We start from the raw sequence: 13,457 nt of genomic DNA, 5'->3' as shown, positions 1-13,457 counted from the left end.
AAGTTCAGTAGGGATGCATATTTAAATATGCATCTATTTTAGGGCATTGACATAAGGGGTGAAGCAAAGTGGCCACCTATTCTATTGTGAGCTCTTCCTAGTAAAGTTCCTATTTCAGCATTTTGGTCTGGCTAACTTTAAATGGGACATCTAAACTGCGGTTGGCAGCAATTCACATGCATGTCTCCTTCAGGTCAGTCTGTTCTTTTCTGTGCAATGAAACTTTAGCTGTTGAGGAAAGAGCAACTTTGCTGTCTCATCCCCACAAATCTAAAACAAGTCTAAGGATTTAAAGAGTAGCTGAGTAAATTATGGAATCTCCTTAAGACAGTATTTTATGAATTTATTGAAGCTATAGCAAGGAAGCATTTTTAAAGTGTGGGGGGAATCTCTTAGGACAGAATATTAACCAAAATTAGTTGATTATTCTCAACTATATTAAAACAATACTTTGAACAAGGGAAATATGTCAAAAGATTAAAAATGAGATTATGGGCCATTTTTCTGGGTTTTTTTTTCTGCATTTTCTAAGATTTCTGCAATGAGCATGTTTCTTTTATAATCAGGAAAGATAATGCTTATTTTTAAAAACAACTCATTTCCTTCCTGTAGCTTAGCCAGTCGAGTAAAACACATTGTCCACCGGGCTTTCTGGGACGTCCTGGAGTCAGAACTGAATGCTGAGCCTCCCGAGTATGAACATGCCATCAAACTGTTTGAAGAAATCAGAGAGGCAAGTTAATATTGTATTGATTAGTAAGTTTTTTTCCCCCAGAGGCTGTTTTTATGTCCTTTAAAGAGTATTGGGGATTCTTTTTGGAAAACTGAGTAAATTCAATCACTGGAAGAGTGTTTTCTGAAATGCACTTCCTTGGGTGGGGTGGGAGCTAGGGAAATACGGCAATGGAAGGAGCACAGGGCAATGTTTAGCACACAGAGTAGTGGTCACAGTAGTTAAAAGCACAGACTCAGGAGCCAGACAGCCTGGTTTAGTGACAGGTTGTCTAACAAAAGCTTTCCCTCCATGACTTTTTGTGTCCTGAGTACTTGCAGGGTAATCATAAGAATTAAATATGACAGTTACAGTTTTAACTGACATTCACAAAGTACTTGCTCTATGCCAAACACTAGATTATTCATTATTGTTACCATAATGCTGTGAGGTAGTTACTTCTGTTATTTTTACTGAATAAAAAAGAAATAGAGTTCCCTTATGCAGGGTCACACAGCTTTGAGGAGTGGAGAGGAATTTGAGCTGAGGTGCTCTGGCTCAGAGCTTGTACTCCCAACCATGTGTGGTGTGTGTAAGCACAGTGTCTGCTGTGTGGTGAATACTCAGGAGAGGTTGCTTATATAATATATAATATTTTTACATAGAAAATACACTAATGGAGCCCATAGGGTATTTCCATTTGCTCTTCTTTAAAGGGTCCTTATGCAGCCATGATCTGCAACTTGTTCTCTCTTTGCATGGTTTATCTGTAAACTATTTGAAGTTATTTCAGTAATACTGCTTCCTTGCCAGTTCTCATTTTGGTAGTTTCAGTAACTTCCCATGGGTTGGGGTGGAGGCTTTAATTCAGAAGATAGAGCTTTCTTTTTAGAGTTGAGACACTAGAGTGCCCACTCTGACCCACCACCAGACAGTGAAAGCTTCTGTGGCATCCAGGGCATTAAAATATGGACAAGGAGATTAGTCATCTGGAAGTAAAAAAATGACAACCCTTATCCACATAACGATGCTGTTAACTTCTCTTTCCTTTCCCTGTGTAGATTCTCCTCTCTTTTCTGACTCCTGGTGGCAACCGACTTCGCAACCAGATCTGTGAAGTTTTGGACACAGACCTCATTAGGCAGCAGGCTGAGCACAGTGCTGTCGACATCCAGGGCCTGGCCAACTATGTCATCAGTACGATGGGAAAGCTGTGTGCTCCCGTTCGAGATGACGATATCAGAGAGCTAAAGGCGACCAGCAACATTGTGGAGGTGCTGAGGTTAGCACTTACACTGCTTGCAGTATCTTTGAGTTCATTCAAAAGGGAAGATGGGTGGGTAGGTGGTGCCTGGGTGGTGCAGTTGGTTAAGTGCTGACTCTTGGTTTTGGCTCAGGTTGTGATCTCAGGATCCTGAGATCAAGCCCCAAATTGGGCCCTGGGCTCAGTGCAGAGTCTGCTTGAGATTATCTTTTCTCCTGCCCCTCCTGCTCATGTTCTTTCTATCTCAAATAAATAAATAAATCTTTAAAACACACACACACACACACACACACACACACACAATAGGGAAGTGTGGGAATTGAGCAACACAGAATAATAACTAGTCTTTCAAAGGAATCCTTGATCTTAGAAGAAAACCAGATAAGCAAAACTGAAGTATTTTTCCTCTGTGCCTCAGTGCCCTGTACGTTTTTTTCTTTTCTCTCCACCCGCCCCCATTCCAGTAGGAATAGAAACCATATATACTTTGTTCAGACTCCTTAAAATTTAAGGGCTTTCAAATGAAAATTCCTTTTTGAATCTTTTTTGCCTCATTAAGACTCATTGTTTATCCTTCTTAGTGTCTATCAGTTTACGGCTGGGTGTAATGGATCAGCTGGTGGTATTGTATTTGCTCAAGCAAATACTCTTGAGATCTGTGAAGAATACCTTTGGAATGCACATGTAATGCCTTCTATTAAAAGTGACCTTGCTGGGACGCCTGGGTGGTTCAGTGGTTGAGCATCTGCCTTTGGCTCAGGGCATGGTCCGGGTCCTGGGATTGAGTTCCACATTGGGCTCCCTACAGGGAGCCTGCTTCTTCCTCTGCTTATGTCTCTGCCTCTTTCTCTATGTCTTTCATGAACCAATAAATAAAATCTTTAAAAAAAAAAAAAAAAAGAAAGATAGAAAAAAGTGACCTTGCCAATGGCAATTGGAATTTCAAAACTATTTGGGGATGTTTATCTTTTCCAGCCTGTCAAATAGATCACAATTAATGAATTTCAGTCATTAAACACCACTCTAACTATTTTAATTCTAAAATTTTTAGACAAATATTTCATGTCCTGGACCTCATGAAAATGGACATGGTCAATTTTACAATTAGGAGTCTTAGACCACACCTTCAACGCCAGCTGGTGGATTACGAGAGAACCAAGTTCCAAGAAATTTTAGAAGAAACTCCAAGTAAGTACAATATAATGTGTATATATTGAAATTAAATGGAAATATGATGTTTATGTTTTTGACATCTTAAGGAGTATCACTAGAGGATTTTGGCTTTTCTGTTTAACATTTTTTAACATTAACATTTTTTAACTTCTAAAATCAACATCACAGATTTAAGCTATCTGTTGTGTTCCAAGAATTGTGCAAAGCACTATTCATTTCTTCATGTATTAAAAAATTTATATTTGTGGAACGCCTGGGTGGCTCAGCAATTGAGCATCTGCCTTTGGCTCAGGGTGTGATCCCAGGGTCCTGGGATCGAGTCCTGCATCGGGCTCCCTGTGAGGAGCCTGCTTCTCCCTCTGCCTGGGTCTCTGCCTCTCTGTGTCTCATGAATAAATAAATAAAATCTTTAATATATATATATATGGCACCTGCTATGTCCTAGACTACTTAGTTGCTGTGGATACTGTAGTGAACAAACTATACTGTGACCCCTGAGGAGTGCTGACATTCTAGTAGACATGGCAAACAAACAAATAACATATATTGTCAGATGGGTTAAGTGCTATGAAGAAAAGTAGGAAAAAGGGCAGAGAGCAATGGGGCAGGAGTGGGGGAGGTCGTGTTTTTTAAGATAGTGTAGACTGGGAAGCCCTCTCTAAGAAGTAACATTTGAGCTGAGTTTGCAAAGGAAAGACGAAGGGGCATGTGAAGATGTAAGAGAAGAACTTTCCAGACAGAGGGACAAAAGCTTGGAAGCTAAGCTTGCATGGGAACTTGGACAGATACGGGGCAGACGGTGTGGCTGGAGTGGAGTAGGCAGGGAGAGAGTGGGAGGAGACGAGGCTGAGTGGTAGAAAAAGAAAGATCCTATTGAGCTTTGCTAGGAAATGAGAGGAGTTTTAGAGTTGATTCCAAGAGTGACGGGAAGTCACTGGAGAGTTTTAAGCAGGAGGGCAACGTGTGATTTTCATTTTTAAAGACTACCCTGGCTTCTGGGTAGAGAACAGATTATAACAGGAGCAAATTGGAGAGGGAGACAGGGGCACCAAGTAGGCTGTATTGCAGTTGTTCCAGTAAGAAGTAATGGTCCAGGGAGCAAGTAGTGAAATTAGCAAGGGTGGAAGTAGTACAAAGAATCCAGATTCTGGATGTATTTTGAAAGTTGAATCAAATGATTGACCAAAAGCTGAACAAAGGAGAACAGGGAGGAGTAGAGGATGATGCTAAGATTTTCACCTGAGCAGCAAGGTGAATAGTGATGGCTGTCTGTGAGGTAGGGCAACAAGGGAAGGCAAGTAGGGAGGTGGTATGGAATCAGGGTTCAGTTTTAGATATATGAACTTTGAGATCTTGTTTGGCATCAACATGGACACATCAGATAGGCCTGTGGGTGTAAGAGACTAGAGTACAGTTGGATGGTGGATACTGAGGATACATATTCAGGATTCATCAGTATATTTATGATAGATAAAGCCAAGATATGTTAGAATAATAGCTAACATGTATAAAATGCTTACCACATGTAAGTACTTTACCTGTATTAACTAATTTGATCTTCGCAACAACCTTAGGAAATTACTCCCCATTTTATGAGTGAGGAACCTGAGGCATAGATTAGTTAGATCACTTGTCTCCATGACACAACTTGTAAGCTATGGAGCTGGGACTCCCCCAGGTGTTCTGGCTACAAAGTTCATTTTCTTAGCCACAATATTACACTAGATTAAATTATCTGGGGAGTGAGTATAGATACAATGACCTGGGACTCTAGAGCATTTAGAGCTTGAGAAGAGGAGAAAGATCTAGCAAAGGTGACTGTGAAAGTAGCTAGAGAAGTGAAGGAAGCCAGGAGCTGGTGATGTTCTGCAAGACAAGTGAACAAACTGGAGAATGAAGGCGTAATCAGCTATGACAAGGGCTGAGTGGTCAAGAAAAATGAAAGTCAAGGTTTGATCATGGGATATGACTACATGAGGATCCTTGGTAATCCTGATGGGAGCAGGTTCATGGACTAGTGGGCATTAAAACTGGACTGGGAGAGGGGTCAAGAAAGACTGGGAGTAGAGAACGTGGTACTTCAGTGAAATGTCACAGTTACTTAGTTAAGTAAATGTCACAGTTACTTAGTTAATTAAGTACTGTTATATGCTTTATTTCACAGGCGAGGGAATTGAGATCCCAGATGTTTGCACAGCTGGCAAAAGGCTGGGTTACTGATTCCCTCACTGGCAGATTTTTAATACTAGCTTATGGGCTTTAACTCTAAGCACACTCTAAGACTGTTTGGGTGATTCATCCACTTCACCCCCACTCTTCATGGACTGAGCTTTTCGGTCAAGATAGTCAGTATGGTGGCCTTATGTAAACAAAGCCAAAGCCAAACTGGTGTCACTTTTAAAGGGGCTCCAAGAGTCTGGAGTATGTCCAGGGAGGGTCATAGGAAGAACAGTCCATGAAGCTATGTACGTTCTACTTGGTAATAAGGAGGTGCACATAGGCCAGGAGCACTGCCCTCCTGTTGATATTGGTTTAGGGACTTTGGGTTAAGCTCTGTAGTGTAGACTAGGACCAATGGAGAAAAATAACAGGCAGCTAGTTTTAACCCTTTTTAGCAGCAAGAGCTATTTTAAGCTTGGAATGGGTATTTCTATTACTAGTAGTCAGTGCCAGCTGTCATTTTATTGAACACTTATTATATGCCAAGTCCTTACTATGGCCAAACATTTTACCTTTATTAGCCCATTCAAGCCTCACAAAGCCCTATGAATCTGGCACTGTTATCATTCACTGTTTATAAGTGAAGAAATTGAGGTTAAGGTACTTAGCTGAGGTGACTGCTAAAGCCTGGATAAACCAGACGTGTCTCTGCCCCAAAGCATGTACATTGAACTGCTACACAACACTGCCGGTCTTCAGATGAGATACTGACTTTCTTTGGGGTATCTGCAGAGGGAGTGTGGCACTGAGTGGAAGATAAGATTAGATGACATCTGAGGATCCTTCCACAATAAAAATTCTGTGATTTCAGGGCTGTATTGTTTTAGCTCCTCAGGGAAAGAGGGATTAATGGAAATAGAACCCTACGTAGAACCTAAATCTCAAACCTGCACTATAGTAACCATGTTTGTAGCAGTGTTTTCCTTTCCAGCATTTTATTGGTTGGTTTCATTTGTGTGCCTGTGTACATGTATATACACATGTGCGCAAATGTGTCCGTGTCTTGAATCAAGATAGCTTGTCTCATGGAGGAGCAAATTCCTTAATATTGGTTTGAATTACAGTTTTGTTCATGTTAAATGATTTGTTTCTGTCTTAAAATCTAGGCTTAGTGACCTGCAATTCATTTGTACTTTTCACATTGACTTGGATATTTTCAGAGATTTAAGAATAGAATAAATCCAGTTGTGCATATAGGTCATTATTGCCTAGCTCTAAATATGTTCCCAGAGAAATCAAGAGTCCAGGAATCAGAGTGTGTGTCAGTTGTTAATTATATCCTCAAGTCCCTCTGCCAAAAGTCGGTCACTGTGTCCTAATATCAAAATAAGAGCCTCACAGTAACATGCAGAAGAACAAAAGGGTTGGGTTTTTGTGTGTACATGATTTTTTATAAAATAATTATTGGAAAATTAATACATAGAAGTACTCTAGATTTCTAAATTGACTCCAGAAAATATTTTATTTTGCCAACACAGAGTTTTTATATAATTGTCTGATTTACAGTATACCTAAGAAAGCCTTAGGCAATGATTGGACACATACACTAAGCATCAATAGGATAACCACATCAGGTTCAACAACTAAATTACTTGTGAAAAGAGTAACAGATTACCCCTTGGGGGTGCAGAGCATAAGTAATTTCTAAGATACTCAGAAGGTTTTTATTTATTTAGGTAATATCTTATGTCTGATAAAATATTCTCTATAGAACATCATTTCATGTGATTCTTTTTTGAAAAATTTTTTATTGGAGTTCAATTTGCCAACATATAGCATAACACCCAGTGCTCATCCCAAGTGCTCCCCTCAGTGCCCATCACCCAGTCACCCCAACCCCTCACCCACCTCCCTTTACACTACCCCTTGTTTGTTTCCCAGAGTTAGTTGTCTCTCATGTTTTGTCACCCTCACTGATATTTTCACTCATTGATTCTTTTAAAAATCCTATAGGACATAAATATTTTTCAGAAACACATCAAACTGCAATTTTATTTTCTTTGCCTGATACACAAGGCATTTAAGAACTTAATGGAACATGCTGAAGATGAGCAAACTGATGTTCAGCAATGGCCTGCCCAAACACAGAGTCACACAGCTAATAAGTAGTAGAGCTAGGACTGGAAGCCAGGTCTCCTACATCCAAGCCAAGATTCAACCAAGCTGCTGTTTTGACTACTTTCTTTGTATTTTTCACTTTTGTGTTTCATCAACTGGGTTGTATTGAAAGCAACAGAAACCAACTCTGGCTGATTTAGCAAAAAGGGCAGTGAATGGAAGGACGGGGGTAGTTCACACAAAAGCTAAAATAGCTGAGCCTGAGCAAGGCCAGAAACCAGGAGAACATCAGGAATCTGGGCAGGAAAAAATAAGGGAAAGTTCCTAGCTCCATCATCAGAAGACTTAATGCATACTTTAAAATGGGCCATCCTTGAATGCTATAGTCACCATTCAGATCCCAGGAAAGTTTGATGAGCACATGATTCAGGTAGGCCAACCCATGGTCAGGGACCTCTTAACTGATATTCACATGGAAGGAGGGAAAATGATTTCTCGAAGAAAGCCATATCAAGGGGTGCCTGGCTGGCTCAGTCAGTAGAGCATGTGACTCTTGATCTTGGGTCATGAGCTCAAGCCCCATGTTGGGCATAGAGCCTACTTATAAAAAAAAAGAAAAAGAAAAAAAAAAAGGAAAGGAAAGAAAATCAGTGTCAAAAGAAGGGAGGTGAGGTATTGTTAGGCATAGTAGAGCAGGTGTCATGGATAAGGGAACTATATTCTTCTAAATGGAAATTGGAGTACTTAGTCTGAATGTACTTGCTAGAATATTGAAAATGGGAGCCAATTAAAGCTTTGCACAACATCCACATCTCCTATTCACATATTTTGCAGCATTCTCATAGTTTATGTGAATACCGTCTGCTCAGAATTGTACAGGCCGTCCCCCAGATCCAGGATATGGAGTTGTTGCCTTTATAGAGGTCACTCAGAGTTCATCCTTAAGTACTAGGTTTCATGCTTAGTTACCATATTAGAAGTCAGCAAAGATGGGAATTGTATTCCTTGAATAATCCATATGGGGATACCCTTGATGCATTCATCTGAGGAGGCTCAAATACTAAACTCATTCATACTAAACTGACAGATTTTACAGGACATTCCCCTGAATGCTATTTGTAGCACTAAATAGCACAACCAGTGGCTTTTACATAACATAAATATTTACATGTATGTTTAGTGTTGATGAAACTTTATGTGATTTTAATCTGTGTTTACTAGGTTTAGATTCAGGGACTTAATTGACCAACTCGTTTTTTTTTTTTTAATTTTTATTTATTTATGATAGTCACAGAGAGAGAGAGGCAGAGACACAGGCAGAGGGAGAAGCAGGCTCCATGCACCGGAAGCCCGATGTGGGATTCGATCCCGGGTCTCCAGGATCGCGCCCTGGGCCAAAGGCAGGCGCCAAACTGCTGCGCCACCCAGGGATCCCCTAATTGACCAACTCGTAACCCATATCCCTTTTTTTCTTTTAAACTTCATCAAAGTATGTTCTACATACAGTAAAATGTGCCCACTTTAAGTGTATGGTTCTGTGGGTTTTGACAAAAGAATATGCCCCTGTAACTACCACTACAAACAAGATATAAAGCATTTCTGTTGTGCCAGAAAGAACCCTCTTGCACTGGTCTACTTTCTGTCTCTATGGATTTGCCAGTTAGGGACATTTCATATAAATCAAATCATACAATGTGTGGCTTTTTGTGTCTGGCTTCTTTCACTTATTATATTTTCAAGATTTACCTGTGTTGTAGCACATATCAGTACTTCATTTTTTTTTTATTGGATTCGATTCTATCCTCTCATCTATATGTCTTCACCAATATGACACAGTCTTGGTTATTGAGGCTAAGTCTTGAATTCAGGTATTGTTAGTCTCTGTCTTTGTTCTTCTTACTCAAAATTGTTTTGCCTCTTTTAGGTCCTTTGAATTTCCATATGCATTTTTAAACATTTTTTTTTATTTATTTATGATAGTCACAGAGAGAGAGAGAGAGGCAGAGACATAGGCAGAGGGAGAAGCAGGCTCCATGCACCGGGAGCCTGATGTGGGATTCGATCCTGGGTCTCCAGGATCGCGCCCTGGGCCAAAGGCAGGCGCCAAACCGCTGCGCCACCCAGGGATCCCTCCATATGCATTTTTAATTAGTTTATTAGTTTCTGCAGAAGAAGCCAGGTGGGATGGCGATTAGAATTATGTTGAATTGACATCTTCACAGTACTGAATCTATTAATTTGTGAACTAGATATCACTACTAAAATCTAATTTATTTCAGCAATATGTTTTAGTTTTGGTGTTCCAGTCTTGTACTTAATTTTTTTAAAGATTGATTGATTGATTGATTGATTGATTTAAGGTGGGGAGGGGCTAAGGGAGAGAGAGAAACTTAAGCAGACTCTGTGCTAAGTGCAGAGCCTGACACAAAGCTCTGTCTTACAACCCTGAAATCATGACCAGCTGAAACCAAGAGTTGGACGCTCAACCAACTGTGCTACCCAGGCACCCCCATCCGTTCCGTACTTATTTTGTTCAGGTTAGTCTCATTTGTTCTGTGTTCTTTGATGCTATTATAAATTATATTTTGTAAAAGTTTTATTTTCTAGTATATAGAAATATAACTGATTTTCAAATATTGGCTTTGCATCCTGAGAACTTGCTAAATTAACTTATTAATGTTAGTAGATTTTTGGAATATTCCTTAGGTTTTTCTATGTATACAATAATTTTGCCTGCAAATAAAGACAGTTTTACTTTTTCTTCTTTTTTATTTAAATCTGTGTGACTTTTGTTTCTTTTTCTTGCCTTATTGCACTAAGACATCCAATCAAATGTTCATTAGTAGTCATGAGAGAGAGGATCCTTGCCACTCTAGGGAAGAGTTTTTCCATTGTTTGACCATTAAGTATGATGTTAGCTGCAGCTTCTCATAGATGTTCTTTTCTGTGTTAAGGAAATTTGCTGAGAGTTTTTATCTAAATAGGCCACATGTTAAATTTGGTCATGTGCTTTCTCTGTATCTATTGGAGTGATCTTTTTTTTTCTCTTTTATAGTGTTAATATGCTGAATTACAGTGGTTGCTGTGTTTCTAATGTTAAACCAACCTTGTAATACTGAAATGTTTATTGTACCCCTTGGTCATAGTTAATTATTTTATCTTGCTAATACTTTACCTTGCTAATGCTTTCTTAAGGAGTTTTGCATCTGTATTTTTTGGAAAAGATCACTCTGTAATTTTCTTGTAATGCCTTTGTCTGGGTTTGGCACCAGGGCAAAGCTGAACTCATAAAATGAATTGAGAAATATTCCCTTCTCTGCTTTGTGAAAGAGTTTGCAAAAACCACTTTGTTTTGATTTGCATGTACTGTGTACATTAGTACAAACATTTTATTGGATGACAGTAGCGAGGGAAAGATAGCTGCAGACCTGTAGGACCAATCAGTTTGTCAGTCTGAAGGAGACTATTTGAGCCATTCCTTAAGCCCATGGTTACTTCCAGAGATGGTGAATTGGAAACCTACCAGGTCTCTAATGCCAGACACAGAGAGCAGAGGCTTTTAGACCAACCCCTATATGACAAGTACCACTGGAAAGGTATCTGAGTATTTTCCAAAGCAAATGTGTCTGCCAAAACAAAGCCACATGTCACATACCTATCAGTTGTGATATGAAGTAAGTCGAGGGAAAGAAAGAAAAAATAAAGATCATGGATTAGACTCTCAGTGATCTCACTAGTGAGATGAAATTAAGATGGATGCACTTGAAATATTTAATAACAATTTTTTTAAAAATAGAGAAGCTGTTTTTTTAGTTCAGCTGTTTAAGAAAAATGACAGCCAGATCAAAAATTCAAGGACAGGTGCTCTGAGGAGAGCTAAGAATGAGTCCATATGATCAAGGAAGGCTTCCAACAGGCAGAGGGATTTAGGTGAGACCAGTAAGGACTGGTTGGATTTAGATTTAGAGAACCAGGTAGTTTCAGGGCGGTTAGGCCAAGTCTCCCTGGCAGGAAAATAGAAGCATGTATTGGATGCACAGTTGAAGTCAGGTGCAATGCTCCTGGGCCTCCACAGCTCCTAGGAAATTCTTAGGTAAATGCACCTGGGAGGCTATTGCCTGTTCTCGTGTTTCCCCCTCCTAGTAGACTAAGAGCTTCTTGAGTGCACGGAACATGTTTACTCATCTAAGACTACACAGCACTTGATACAGTACCTACTGCATATTCAGTGTTCAGTTATCATTGAATGAATGAATGAATGAATGAATGAATGAAGAGAATTACTGCCCATATGAAGAATAAAGGGTACCAGTGTCCCACGGGGTTGACCTTGGTTTTGGAGCCACTTAGAATGGTCAGTGTACTAGCTTGTGGGAATAACATCTCAGTAGATCCCTTAGAGGAAAGCTGATGTTTCACTCTGAACTCATGCTCTTTCTGCTTTACCAGTCATACTTAATTATGGCTTCATAATAGGATCACCTGGGGTGTTTAAACACAGATGCCTGAGCCCCATCTCAGACTGATTAAATCAGAATCTCCAGGAGCTGTGCCCAAGATCATTCTTTTCTTTTTCAAGCTCTCCAGGTGATTCTAAAATCACCCACGATTGAGAATCACTATGGTACACTGTTGCTTTTGAGATAACTAAATGGGCTTTTAAATGTGTCAGCTGTAAATGATTGAGCATGCAGTATAAATGCTTATTAACACCACGTTGTAATTGTATCCACAAAGATCCCCCCTTTTCTCTCTTTCTGTTGGATATCCTTTAAATAAAAGACTACAAATTTTACATCTTTATGAACAGAATTAGAACATTTGCCAACTGAGGAGAAGCAAAGTTATGAAATTCTGAGGTAATATTGCTCTGGTGTGGCAACCAGAGCTGCTGACAAATTACCCCTGCTCAAACGCTGGGTCTGAGGAAGCATTTCAGGATCACTATTCTTTATTTCATTCTCTGGTGCTTTTAAAAAAAAATCTACTGTGTTCAGTCTGCAATTTTTTTCTTTTAGCAATTTCCACCTTATAAATTCTACCAAATACAGTTTTATAAGCAATGTGGTATAAAAAGCAGATTGTTTCTAGTGGGAAACCCTAGAACTGGGTCAAAAGTATAAGTGTGCACACTAGCATGCATGTGCATTTTGGGAAAGGCATGGCTCTAATCAGACACTCAGGGGGCCCAGGACCCAAAAATGTTTAATAAACAATGCCTTTGTCTAAATACCTTCTCTGCACAGAATTCAAGGTTGTGTGTGAGCTGGATTCTGCCTACCTCCCCAGTGTCATCTGATACTACTCTCCCTCATTTTCTATGGACCAGCAGTACAGATATGCTTGTAGCATCCAGAATGTGCCATATTCCCTCACTATTCTGGGTTTCTGTATGTGCCATTTGCTGGGCCTGGAGTGATAGTCTGCCTTATATCTTCAGGTGTCATTTACAGAGCTCTTCATCTTAGACTGTCCTGGACAGTGTCTGCTCCCTCCACTCCTGTGCCTTCTAGCATTTGTTGTATTCTGCTCTAATTGTTGGTTTACAGCTCTGTCTCCCATCTGCACTATAAGCTCCTTCAGAGGTGTGCCTGTCTTTTCATTCATGCCTAGCTCCTAACTTAACATTCCACCATGTAGAATGCACACAAGGGATCAACAGCAATAGGACAAATATGTGGCCTTTTCACTTATAGGTGCTCTTGATCAAACTACAGAATGGATAAAAGAATCTGTCAATGAAGAACTACTTTCTATCTCTGAGACTGCTTTAACTCCTGGGGCTGAAAACAGCTCTAAACCAAGCCTGAGCCCTACGCTGGTGCTAAATAACAGTTATTTAAAACTGTTACAGTGGGATTATCAGAAAAAGGAATTACCAGAGGTGAGTGGGTTTTTTCCTTCCCTCAAGTTTTCCATCATTTTAATTCTCAAGTTCTATCTGTGCATCAGTTGGTCTAGTGTTGCATGTGGTTTAATGACTTTCCTGAAATCCGATAGAAATGGGAGTTTGGATGTAACATTGCTTGT

The 13,457-nt window shown here is 39.8% G+C and overlaps 1 protein-coding gene across 8 annotated transcripts in view; it reads left to right on the top strand.

Annotated features, from left to right (window-relative positions):
* TCP11L2 (t-complex 11 like 2) overlaps positions 1-13,457 on the top strand; it is a 43,445-nt gene that overhangs the window by 19,677 nt on the left and 10,311 nt on the right. For 7 of the 8 annotated variants that reach the window (XM_055327925.1, XM_055327922.1, XM_055327921.1 and 4 more), the window contains 4 exons: positions 613-733; positions 1,774-1,994; positions 3,028-3,164; positions 13,124-13,311. In XM_055327925.1, coding sequence (XP_055183900.1) covers positions 613-733; positions 1,774-1,994; positions 3,028-3,164; positions 13,124-13,311 — 667 coding nt within the window. Of the gene's footprint in view, positions 1-612; positions 734-1,773; positions 1,995-3,027; positions 3,165-9,888; positions 10,038-13,123; positions 13,312-13,457 lie in introns of those variants that run through there. The other variant, XM_055327926.1, reaches the window with a different exon arrangement.

The sequence above is a fragment of the Nyctereutes procyonoides genome, unplaced genomic scaffold (assembly GCF_905146905.1).
Source record: "Nyctereutes procyonoides isolate TBG_1078 unplaced genomic scaffold, NYPRO_anot_genome, whole genome shotgun sequence".
In the NCBI taxonomy this organism is placed as follows: domain Eukaryota; kingdom Metazoa; phylum Chordata; class Mammalia; order Carnivora; family Canidae; genus Nyctereutes; species Nyctereutes procyonoides.
This window is presented reverse-complemented; position numbering and strand designations above follow the sequence as displayed.